The sequence below is a fragment of the Lepisosteus oculatus genome, chromosome 3 (assembly GCF_040954835.1).
Source record: "Lepisosteus oculatus isolate fLepOcu1 chromosome 3, fLepOcu1.hap2, whole genome shotgun sequence".
Taxonomy (NCBI): Eukaryota; Metazoa; Chordata; class Actinopteri; order Semionotiformes; family Lepisosteidae; genus Lepisosteus; species Lepisosteus oculatus.
The window spans coordinates 43,569,076-43,581,546 of NC_090698.1; the positions used below are offsets into that span (position 1 = coordinate 43,569,076).

The 12,471-nt window shown below is 38.2% G+C and overlaps 2 protein-coding genes across 4 annotated transcripts in view; one reads left to right on the forward strand and one right to left on the reverse strand.

Annotated features, from left to right (window-relative positions):
- fam169ab (family with sequence similarity 169 member Ab) overlaps positions 1–5,981 on the forward strand; it is a 30,570-nt gene extending 24,589 nt beyond the window's left edge. For all 3 annotated transcript variants that reach the window (XM_015365394.2, XM_015365401.2, XM_015365397.2), the window contains exon 13: positions 659–5,981. In XM_015365394.2, coding sequence (XP_015220880.1) covers positions 659–1,258 — 600 coding nt within the window. In that variant the 3' untranslated portion in view covers positions 1,259–5,981. The remainder of the gene's footprint in view (positions 1–658) is intronic.
- A 923-nt stretch (positions 5,982–6,904) lies between these two features.
- nsa2 (NSA2 ribosome biogenesis homolog (S. cerevisiae)) lies at positions 6,905–12,442 on the reverse strand. Its single transcript, XM_015365427.2, has 6 exons — positions 12,313–12,442; positions 10,841–11,028; positions 10,057–10,207; positions 8,863–9,042; positions 7,472–7,664; positions 6,905–7,176 (listed from the first exon to the last, which is right to left on the reverse strand). Exons 1-6 carry the CDS (start codon positions 12,313–12,315, stop codon positions 7,109–7,111), a joined length of 783 nt encoding a protein of 260 aa, XP_015220913.1. The 5' UTR covers positions 12,316–12,442; the 3' UTR covers positions 6,905–7,108.
- Between the last annotated feature and the right edge of the window lie 29 nt (positions 12,443–12,471).

The following is a 12,471-nucleotide window of genomic DNA, read 5'->3' on the forward strand; positions in this document are numbered from 1 at the left end:
TGATTTGAGACCTGTACATTTTAACAGAAGCCTGGCTTTAGACAAGTTTTTAGCTGTTCTTAATCCATGGAATCCATGAAAAGCTGTGGGACACACGCACAGTGCTTTGACACTTCTTTCACTCCATTGAAAACCCAAGATTATAGTGGTTTGGATTGTGGGTCTTAGAACTGCAGACTTCTGTTTTTTTGTTATTGGAAGGTCTTATTAAACAGAAGGGCCCTTTCACTTGGGTTAATTTGGCCAGAATTATAAAGTGTTCTCAGTGCTCCATGATTTATGTGTGCCTATAAAATCAGGAGGATGCCGATTAACAAGGAACAGGAACTTTTTCAGCAGTACATTTCTAAATGACACAAGTCCCAGTAACTCCAAAGCCTAATGGACACCTTTTCACTACTGAGTTTTATTTAGAAGTAATTCATATATCTTAAAGTAAAAAAACAAAGATTTTCAGTTAACTTTCTTCTGTACTTGTATGAAAGCTTATTATATAGCGTATGTCCTTTAACAGTTCTGTATATTCTCTTGTCTGTGTCCTGGGTGATTCTCTGTTAATTGGGTTACTGGCTATGATTAAACTACACAATGACATTGAATTCCCTATTCATATTAAACCACTATTTCTTGTGTGTTTATCTGCTTTTAAATCCTGCAGGATGATATGGACGAAAGTTCTGCAACAGCTACCGAAGACACCACTGAGGAAGAAGCCGTTTCGTTGGAAGAACAGATTGAAACGACCACAGAGAAGGAGACTCCCCAAAAGCAAGACCTGGCTGTCCCTGAAGTGCCCCTTGAGTCTGAGGCCGAGCCGAACGAGGAAGTGCCCCCAGAGAAATCCAGAAGTGCTGAAAAAGATGCCCAAGCTGGTGATGCTGCTCCAGAAGAAGAGAGAGAACCTTCTGAGAAACCCAGCCTGTCAGAAGAGGATAACCAGCAGGTCGAGGCAGATGAAGAGGATCCTTCAGCTCCTATGGATCTCAGTCATGACACTTTGCTGGTCGTGGGCCTAAAAGATGTGTCTTTCCAATCACCAGAGGGGGAGCAAGATAAGAGTCATCTTGCAGAGCCAGGTGAGAAAGAGGAGGAGCAGGAGGAAGAGAAGGAAAAGGAAACTGCCCCAACAGCAAAGGAGGAAGTGGCCGAGAGGAGTTCTGATGATGTGGATAGTGAGCCCCCTGTCGTGGACAGGAGGGTATTGAGGAGGAAGGCTAAAACGGCAAGGGGACCAGCTAAAAAACGGAGTAAGACTTAAGAAAACACATGTGATGCAGTTGAAAAGTAATATTTGCAATAGATGTTTTTAGAGGGGGTTTTAGGGTAAAGGTTTTAATGGTACTGGGTACAAGATCTTTAATGTTTTTATTTCATTTATATAGAAATAACGTTTTTTTTAAATATGTATACATTTTTATGAAAAAATCCAACAAAAGAGTTAAGGGACGTGCCTGTACTACATTGGAGACGTTTTATATCAATCCTGGCATCATAGTTCGTAGATATTGAAATGGCAGTGTCCTAATTATTTGTGACTTTCAGGATAGTAGTTTGTGGCTCTGTTTTCCTCAATTCAGTTGTGTTTTGTCATAGTCTATGGTTACATTTGTTTAAAGCTGTTTTCTTTCCCCACACTGAATCAAAGCTGGGTCTGTAACAGTAAAATAAACCCAGTGGTTTGGATAAGAAATGTGGAAAAGCAAATTTTCAAGCTCATCATTTACACATGGATATCAGCACACAGGGTCAGCAAGAATTTAGTTTTTTTAAACTGAATTTGTCCATGCTTCCTGCCATTCTGTGGCAGGAATGAGACTAGGGTATATATCCGCAATACAACTCAAGACATTTCACCTTTGAATAAAGTTTTATATTACTTATTTTTTACAGATTAAAACTGCATACCAGGTATCAAAGCACAAAAACATTAACTCATATCACCATTCTCTGCATTTCCTGATTTATACTACTTTTGTCTGAAGTCCTGAAAATACTTTAATATTTGTTACCCATTAGCTTGTAATCTCCTTTTATAGAAATCTACCTTTATGTGTAAACAGACATAAACAAGCATATATAAACAGCAATGAAACGAGGGGATCAGTAGAGAATGTACTGTATTCCTACATGACTGTTGGTGAAACAGATTATACAAATACAAGAATTTCATCCAGTTGCAAAAATTCAAAGTTATGGATGTAACTTTGGTTATGGATGTAACAGGTTTTTATTATGATGAACTATCTAAATTAAAACATGTAATGTGAATAAAGTATCTCAGGATTACCTGACATTTACAGTATATCTCTGTGGGTTTGCATTTGGTATAGTGGAGGCTGGATTCACATACTGGGGTTGATCCAAAGTTTGTAGTGCTGAAACAATGCTGTCTCACCAAGACGGATTGGCTCTCTGATGTGAAGGCACCTCTCACTGTGGATTGGATTGCAGCAAACCCTCTTATCATATCTGGGGTGGTCAGCAACAAAGTAGAAACATTCCACACCCGGAATTCCGAAGTTACAGAAAGCCCCAGTAATGTGGTTATGGTCTGAATCTTTAATGATATTTTGGCTTTAAACTCTGCTTAGTTTTAAAGGACTGGTCTGGCCATGTGCAATAGAAATTCTGAACCCCCTCACCAACCAAGAGGGTACTGCATTACCAGAGGAAATGGAGGTGAAGGAGGGGTGTTAGTGCGACAGACGTATTACATTTTAAATTGATACCCTTGAGAGCTGGTGATTGAGAGGAAGTGAGGTTTGTTCCCCTTCTTTTGAATTCCATGAAAGGATGTCATGCAGAAACATATCAGCTTCTGTTTATTGGGCATTCATAATCTGGGTTTGTGGTACAGCCTTAGGTGACTAAACACTGTATGTAGGAATACATCCATTTCTTAGCTGAACTAAATTAGTAGTCCTGTCCTGTTTTGTTAGCATTAATAGTAATGGTTTTGCTATAGTTACACTGACACACTTGAGTAACAAAGTGTTATACAGTACAAGGGCTTATTGTGTGTCCTTATGCTCAGGAGACATTTGTGTTTGTCCATGTATCTATGTATGCACTTAGGTAAACTACTTCCAATTATATTCTTGAATGATTATAGAGTGTGATTCATATAAAAACCTTTGAAGTTTATCATAACCTTAAGGTCAATTTAAAATTGGCTACGATCATGCATTTTATAAGAACATAAAAAAGCTTCAAATGAGAGGAGGCCAATTTGCCCACCTAACACATTTGGTAGTCATTAGCTAACTAATCAACTAGCTAAGTGTCTCATCCAGCTGTTTCTTGTAAAAAATCTAAGGGGTGTCGGCTTCATCAACATGGCTGGGTAGTTTGTTCCATACTCCCTCAACTGTGGGATTATAGATGTGCTTTCCACTCCTGGTTTTAAATCCTGACTTGAACCTAGGATTCTGAGTTCAGTAGTGTAGCATACTGTACATCACTTGAAGCACTGCTTTAGAAACTGCAGATGCAATTCTCTTGATTTGTAACTGTGCTTGCTTTCACACAATACTACATTTCATTTTTGAAAACGATTGCATTTCAAAGACCCAATAACCCTGACTACCACTGAAGGGAAAATACAGTGCCAAAAAATACTGCCGTGTTTCTAATTTTCTTACAGTGCCCCCCGTGCTCTCCTTAGATTTGTACTTAGAGAAAAAAACCTGGGTCAGATTATACTAGATTTTTCTTCTTTTTTTAAAGGGTGTTTGGATAATAGCACAGTATTTGGTTTCCTAAAATCATTTCAAGAATGTTAACCTATAAATGTGTTTTTAAAATGTGGGTGGTATTTTGAAGTTGTACCATTTTAAAATAAGAACATCAAGGCTCGTGTACCATTCAACCTAGTGACACAAAAACACCAAGTAAACTTCCGACTATTGAGTTCTCCCATTTTTATTAAAATATATTTATAAGATAGATTTATAGAAAGGCACCTTCCTAACAACAAATCCAGAAAGTTATTGAAATGGTCCAGATTCAATAATAATTAATCTAATTGATGTTAAGGATACTAGTATAGTACACACAGCACTCCATTTGTTGATTTCCTTCACCTTCACAGTCATAGCTCAAAATGTAGTAAATGCATTTTGACTTTTGTCTGCATCCAATTGAATACAGTAATATAAAACTGAATAGTTACTGTACATTAAGGAATTTAGTATATGTAACAAAAATGCTTCACAAAGAACACTTTTTTGTATTAGACCCAGGAATCTCTTTGTACAAACCCTGCCTGCTTGAACTATTTACAGACTCTAGTGGTGCATTTAGGAAGCTATTGGAGAAAAATATTTCAAACATTAATTCACAGAAAACACATTAGGAGATAGCTGGCTAGAAGAAAATGCTGCACTGGGAGAAAGAAGGATTTAGAGATGTCGTGCAAAAGCTGTCAACAAATTCTGGAATATGGGACTAGAATAGTGTTTTTAAAAACAGATGCCCAACCAACAATCCACTGTGCTTACTGCATCTCTGAAGTTCTGTGTTCTTGACCTCTTGACCTTAACTGCCCTTATCCATTAACTCAGGATTTTCACAGTGCCTTGTGTGTATGGAGGCTCATTAATTCAGACACTTGCAAAAGGCAATCTTTCATATAAGTCGTCTGTGGATTTTTCCACATTAACCAAAGCATTATGGGATAATCCGTTAATTCTACTTTTAATAAATGTAGTGGTTGATTTATAACTCAAGTCTATTGTTCCATTTTTGGCCATACAAGAATAAAAAATCTGATACCCTGACACCTTGAACATTATTTCTGAAATATTTAATGATTCGGTGGCACAGAAGTGCAATCTTTTTTTTCTGTGATTCACCTTGGGAAGACAAGCCCATAAACATCTGCTCATAGAGACATGATCATAATCACTGTCGATTTACTTCTGTTTATTACCAAAGCAGGCTCTGGTTTTGTCTAAAATCATATGCAGAGATACTGATCACTACCTTTTCACAACTGATCTGTTTTTTATTTTTGGTCTTCCATGTTGTCGAAAGGGAATATGCAAGTTTAGATTAGCATTGTTAAAACCATACATGTTTTTTTTCCCTACAAGTTGGGTAAATTAACCTTTAGAAAGCTTATAGTTATTTTTTTAGTAACCCACTAAACGTTTCAAAAAATGCTCCTTACTAATTTTTCATTAAAACACAAATCTCAGTTATAGTATGGTGGAAGTGAATTAGGTTTTGAGAGATACATTGGCTATGCTTAACAACTTTATAGGTCGTGAAGCTTAACTTTGTAGAGTTCAGCTTTATCAGGTTCTGTAGTGAAATCTGGCGAGGAGGAGCTTGGTGCAGGGAATGGAAAAACTGCACTAATTCTGCTCAAGTCTGCAGATCAACCTTTCATTTCTAAAATACCAATCCAATCGAACACCGGCTTGATTTCGTAGTATACATGATTACTACTCAGTGTAAGGTTCTTATTATACTAGGCGGTTGCATGTTTTTAAGGGAACACTTTTGAAGGGAAAGTTTACTGCAGCAATTTAGTCTTTTGTATTCTTGTTTTCCAATTACGTCCTGGCACCTATACCCAAACCTTTGCATTTGCCTCATCTGATGCACAGAACTCAAAAGCCATGGAAAAGATTGTTTCACTAGCGTAACCTAAAAGTATCATCATTTGTAAAACTGCCAGCAGTTTCATTCCTGATTTTTGTGTCACAATTTTAGCCTGTATGGTAAATGTTCATGGTGTGTGCTTGTTTTAAGATCCAAGATATGTTAAGATGGCAAACAAAAGGATAGTTATGCTGCTCTAGTTTTTTACCTGAAATTTTACTGATTATCATTAACATTTTGGTATTGGTAGACCTTTAAGAAACAATGTGCATTAGTTATTTGTGTTTACTGAGCCCTTTTTTCCAATGCTGTGATTTGTAACATTAATATATGAGTATGATTAAAGATATTTCTTGTTGAAAACTGCAGTTTTGTCATTTAACATCCCTACTCTTTTCGAGAAATGCTCTGGGATTTATAATGACCACAGAGAGTCGGGACCTCAGTTTTACATCTGATCCAAAGGACGGCGCCTGACTACAGTATAGTGTCCCCATCACTATACTGGGGCTTTAGGACCCACATGGACCACAGGGTGAGCGCCCCCTGCTGGCCCCACTAACACTTCTTCCCAGGAGGTCTCCCATCCAGGTACTGACCAGGCTCACACCTGCCTAGCTTCAGTGGGTTGCCAGTTGTGAGTTGCAGAGTGATATGGCTGCTGGCGATAATACTACAACTACTGATTAAAATTGTAGTAATATTAGTAAATCAATAATTAGCTTCTGGGAAAACTGGCCCTGCTGTGAGTGTCTGCCATTTCCCCTGCTGCTTGCTTGGATGTGTTCTGGCTTTCCCGTGACACTGAATTGGATAAAGTGTTAGAAAATGGATGGATAGACTACATAAAGCGCAGCTGTCACCACAGGCAAATGAGTCTGTGTCCACTTAAGAGCTAAAAAGTCTTAATTTCTGTTCTTGTATAAAACTGCATCCTTGGGTCTAGAAAAGCATTTTATAAATAAGTTGATTAATTTGCAAGAACATATTGTGTTGCACTCTCTCCCTTTATCCTAACATGATTATACTTTCTACAGTAATTATATTTATATAAGTAATTATATTTCTATAGTACTGTACTGTGACAGGATGATCTGTTGTCAGTTGGTGCTTCCCATGAAATATTATTTTTTATACACATCACAATCCAACCATCATTTTAAATTTCAGAAGGATGTAAGTACAACACATTTTAGTTTCATTTAGTAATGCTTCCACCATTGAACTTCGATATTTCTTAGAACTAGAGGTGGCTCCAGAATACATCCATCTGAACTGAAGTTTAAACATCACAACATAGGCAAACATAATTAGTTTATTTTGCTTTCTTGTCTTCATTACAAGTAACCAGTGTGGCAATGGGTGTCGCTGGCCACTGTTCAGTGCGGACTCTTCTATCTGGATGTTATCCTTTAAAAGCTGCTTCTGACTTTCTGGAATCTTAGAATGGGCATCAAGTCCTGGTCTCTGTCCAAATGGTACAGTTCATAAAGCAGTGTCTTTACACAAGCAAAACTGCATTAATGCATCCATCATTTTCTGGGTTGTTTGTTACTTGGGCATATTTACCTAAAAAGAAATACAAAAAAATATTAAACTCCATCCTCCACAAATTACATCCAGATAAGAAAGGTAGACCTGCACTGCAAGAGCTGTATTGCAACAAGACATTCAAAGAAACACACTTTAATATACACTGCTACCTCCATCTGAACCCCTACATACAACATCTGTTTTCAAGTGAGTGCAAATGTTGCAGACCTTTCGCTTTAATTTTAAAAGTACTTCAAAAAGTACTCACAGGCAATTGGATAGAAACAATTCACAAAAAAGCCATAAGAGCTAACCCAAAATCAGATCTTACCCCAGATGACTTTGCCCCCCTGTGTGACCAGGCCAAGCTCGCTGACGTTGACCTCAATTACTGTGCCCTTGGTGATCACTCCCAGAGAGGTGTACAAGGGGGACGAGGGGTTCTTTTTCACACCAAGGATTGGAAGGCAAAAAGTGGCTTTTAGCTCCGGATGCGTTACGTGTGCTTTCTTGAAACGTAAACCCTAAAAAGAGACACCACAGGCATTATGTCAAAGGCGACATGCAACTCTTAATCCAGCAAGGTTGACATTTTGTCACAAGAACTTGCCAGTATGAATTAAGAGAACACATTGTATATGGAGAACGCAGAAGCTTTCTAACAAATGACTCTTCATGACAGTATTCGAGGACCGTGCAGCAGTATGGCAAACTAATAGAAGCAGGGGCTGCATTTAGAGGTTATCGAAATTATCTTCTTCCCTAACAGATTTCACATTTTGTAATGTTTTGTAAGCAAACCACAACATTCTTAATAAAAACCAGCAAAGTCCATATCCTTGCTTTATGGCCCAACTGTAGAATATTGCTCTTAACGAGTATTTTTGTTGCTAAAACAAGAAATTAAAAAGGATACAAGAATAATAACAGAAGCATGGAACTGTTCTAATGAATAAGAGACGCTACATCAAGGCTTGAGATTTGACAAGCAATCACTGCTTTTCCCTCTTTAAAGAACTCTCTCCACAGTGCCGTCTCCAAAGGTCAATAACCTTATTTAAATGTGTTAACTGCTTGTTAACAAGTACTTTAATTCACACTTCTTTTCAATGATTAGGATAATGTATCATTAGCAGAATGAACATGGCACTGTCATTTCTGAACAGATTGGTCAGGCTGTGTAGAAAGTAACACTGATTACAACACGTGCATGGCAGCCACCAGTAGTTATGGTAGACTTGATCAGCAATTACACAAGAGCATGCCACTATATGAAATATAAACACATTCTTTGAAATCCAGTATACACACAGTAAAAAGAACGGGATACAAAGATAATTCTTAATCTTATAAATATTTTTGTATAACCCTTATAATAATGTAATATGTAGCACCCATAGTACTGAAATGTGCTTAAAGCTTTGCAGTTTCTCACTCTAAATATTAAACCTCCTTTAAAAGATATTTGCTTATAACGTTTTTTATTGTGGAGAAAAACTACACATAATAAGACAATTAAATTTACACTGTCATAGCACAGTTGTTGGTGTTGGTTCTGAGCATGAAATAAAAATTAAAAAGGAATCTGATCTTATCCAGCAGCTAGCCCCTGTTAGTCCATATAAAATATTTTAAAAATGTAACTGAGAATACGTTCGCAAAGGGAACAGGGTGATTAAACTGCAATTAACTTCAGGTCTTGCCATGTTCCTTGCTGCTTACCATGGGTCTGATGAATCTCTCGTATTTGGGTGGCTTACGAGTGAATCCATCTCCAACGAAGCACACTTTGGTGACCATTCTCTTCCATGCTTTCTTTTGCCTCTTTCCTGTGCGAATGACCTTGAGCACCTCCGTCTCACCCTGAGCTCGTACTTTGGGTAGTGGAACTTCCCATTTACCCTAGAGGACAACAAAGCTTTAGTTATTCATATTACAGAAAACAACACTTTTACTCCAATGGGTCATATAATCATTTATTCTAATACAGGACACACCTATTAATACCAATCAAGCAACTCCTAGATAAGGAACAGGTACTCGATACACCTGGAAGTCCACAGTACTTTTTGCTTCAAAACATTACTTTTCAATTCTTAGTTGCTGTTCAATGGTAATATCTGCCGTGCTGGCAAAATATAAAAAAATGTTCATGTGTCTAATGACCTGTAACGTAAAAGGATAAGAGGAAGAAAAGTAGAAGATGATTGTACTAACAGTGCCTAAGAACACAAAAGACACTTACAAGTTACTCTAATACATCAGGTGTCAGATAATTCCTGTAGGCTTAGCATATTGTTTTCTTTTCTCAGCACACGTTCTCTGTTAACAAACTGCTAATTAAATGGATAATGGTAACATTTCTAACCAATTCTATAATTGGTTATAGAACCAAGCTATAACTGTAGCTTTAATAAATTGAAGATTTTTGAGTAATAAACTGTAAAACACCTTAAGAAACATTCTATATATTGCTGTGAAAATGTTGATGAAATGATGTATGAAAGGGATATTAACTGCCTTATTGACTACTTGGATTGTAACCAACGGAAGATGGTAAACTCTTGAAAAAAATGGGTTTAAATTATCTAAATCATTCTAGCTAAATGCTAGAAAACTATCTTTGTAACTTGTTCACTCTGTAAACTTTCCCCGTGTCTTAATAAAATGGGGATCATTTAATAACCTTTGTCACAGATGCATTAGCTAAAACTTAAGAACTTTTCCCACATATGTGTCAGTTTTCTGTAAGGGAAAACACATGCTAAAAGGGTTTTAACTTTCTCTTCTTGCATTCCTTTTAACTTTCCTGACTGGATGCAAAAAGGCAGGCAAAAACCATTTTTTTCCATTAGATTTTGAGTAAAGTCTGCCCAGCCATTACTATGCTATAGAATCCCAGGCTTCAGTACTTACAGCCTTTTCCTTCCTCTTCTGTTTGATCATGTTGGAGAGAACTTTGGCACGGGATTGCCCTTCGCGATCCAGCAGGTAAGCAGGTACCGCTCCTGTTGGCGTCTTGTCGTCGTTCTTCTGCTTCGTCTGTCTCTGCTCATGCATTTTGATGCTATCAAAACAAGATGACATTTTTAATTTGTAGCCACCAGCTATATTACCCTGCAACTCACAACTGGCAACCCACTGAAACTAAGCAGGTGAGAGCCTGGCCAATACCTGGGCTACAGACCTCCTGGGAAAGCTATGGTTGCTGCTGGAAGAGGTGTTAGTGGGACCAGTAGGGGGCACTCACCCTGCAGTCGGTGTGACTCCTAATGCCCAAGTGTAGTGATGGGGACACTATACTGTAAAAAGGCGCTACCCTCCGGATGAAACGTAAAACTATGGTCCTGATTCTCTGTGGTCGCAGGGTGTTTCTCGGAAAGAGCAGCCGTGTTACACTGGTGTGCTGGTCAAACTGCCCCCTGGCCTTTACCAATCACAGCCTCCTAATAATCCCCGTCTATGAATTGGCTGCATTACTCTGTTCTCCTCCCCACTAATAGCTGATATGTGGTGAGCGCGTACTGGTGCACTTTGGCTGCCGTTGCATCATCCAGGTGGTGGAGGGGAGTCCCCTTGATCTGTAAAGTTCTCTATAAGTGTAATCGTATTAGTATTACTGCGATACTATCCCTAAAATCCCGATTCCCCATCTCTTGTTCAACTCGTGGGGTACAATTACATTAACTGCTGTACTCACGTCTTTTTCATCTGGATCTTTTCAGCGTGTCTCTGCTTGTGGTAAAGTTTGGCCTTCAGGCCGATCATCTTCCTGGCCTTCTGTGACCGCTCGTGGGCCTCCCGGCCCTCCTTCTTCCTCTTCTTCTCATGGTAGTCCAGGCGGTAGCCGTGCCGCTTGCGGTGCAATTCAATGTGTTCGTTCTGAGGCTGGGAAAGGCGAGGGAGGACAACAGTAATCAGCAGCAGCGGACATCCGTGACAGTGCTTTGAAAACTCTGACACTGTTTAACCAGTGCTCAGACCACAAGACTGCAAAAAGAAAGATCAGGCTTTCAGGTCCTGAACCTGGAGGGCTGTGATATGTCAGCAGGCCTTCATTCCACCTTTCATTAACAAGTTCAACAAGCTTGATTACTGTCTTAATCAGTTTACCTGCTTCTCCCAGGTCTTCAGGTGCTGCTTTAAAGAGACCTAGAGAAGCAGACATGCTGGCCCTCCAGGAGTAGAACCGGAGTTGTTTGAATTTTAGTTTGCTGTATTATTGTTTTTTTTTTCTAAATTAGGACTTTTACATGTTCATTTAAAAACAATACAATAAACGCACAGTACTGTTTCCTTCTCTATCTCTCCTCTCCTGCACTGTCATCTGTGCATGATTTAATCCTTGTCTCAATTTTGAAATGAACAGAGCTCTTATTTTCCAGGACAAACAAAAGAACATTTAAGAAACTACAAATTTCAGTCCAATATTCTTCTTATTATTAGGCTGATGCTTTTACCTAAATTGACAGGAGGTTTTATTCACTTATACATCTGGAAATCTTACTGGAGCAGTCTGATTACGGTGATTTGCTCAAGGGTAAAACCCACAACACTGCAGGTCCAAGTCCAGAGCTCTGACCACAAGACCTCCATGAATGTACAGTTAAGAGTCTGAATTTTAATATATTTACAGTATAAGCTCCAGCAGTGTTTAGTTACACACCTGTAACAATTTATATAGATTTACTACACGCAATTATTAAGAAATTATATTACTTTTATTTCCTTACTCACATATGAACTTAACGTTTTCCGACAAAGCTAAAAAAACAGACCCAACCACATTTTATTTAAAACATAAATTAATCACCTTTTAAAATACAGTTATTAAGATTGGAATTGTGCTTCATGTCTAAGCCAACCATACTAACGCATCACTCACATTAATAATTTTCTATAATATTGGTTCCATATACTAACATATTAAAATAAAACATAAGGAACAAAACAGATCATAACGAGTAAATATCTTATGATTATTCAGTTTTTAATAAGACACCAACAACGTTTTAAAAACAAACCTGGACAAGTACAGAAACTGAAAAACAACACACTGGCCTGTAACAGACGACTCTGATGTTAAAATCTAGCATTTCCAGCCGTCACCGCCACGTGTTTTCAACAAAAATTACAAACAGCCGATTTCTGATACTGAGCTCGGTAACTTACCATGATGAAGACTACTCTGTTTTACAGATTCCAGGTAAACAGTGCTATCCGGGAGGGGGGTATCCTTTCTTTTTGCTCCTTTTTTAAACCTTAAATTTCCCAACTCCTTTCTCCCCCGTCCCCCAGTGGAAAAGGAAGTTCAGCCCACAAATACAACGT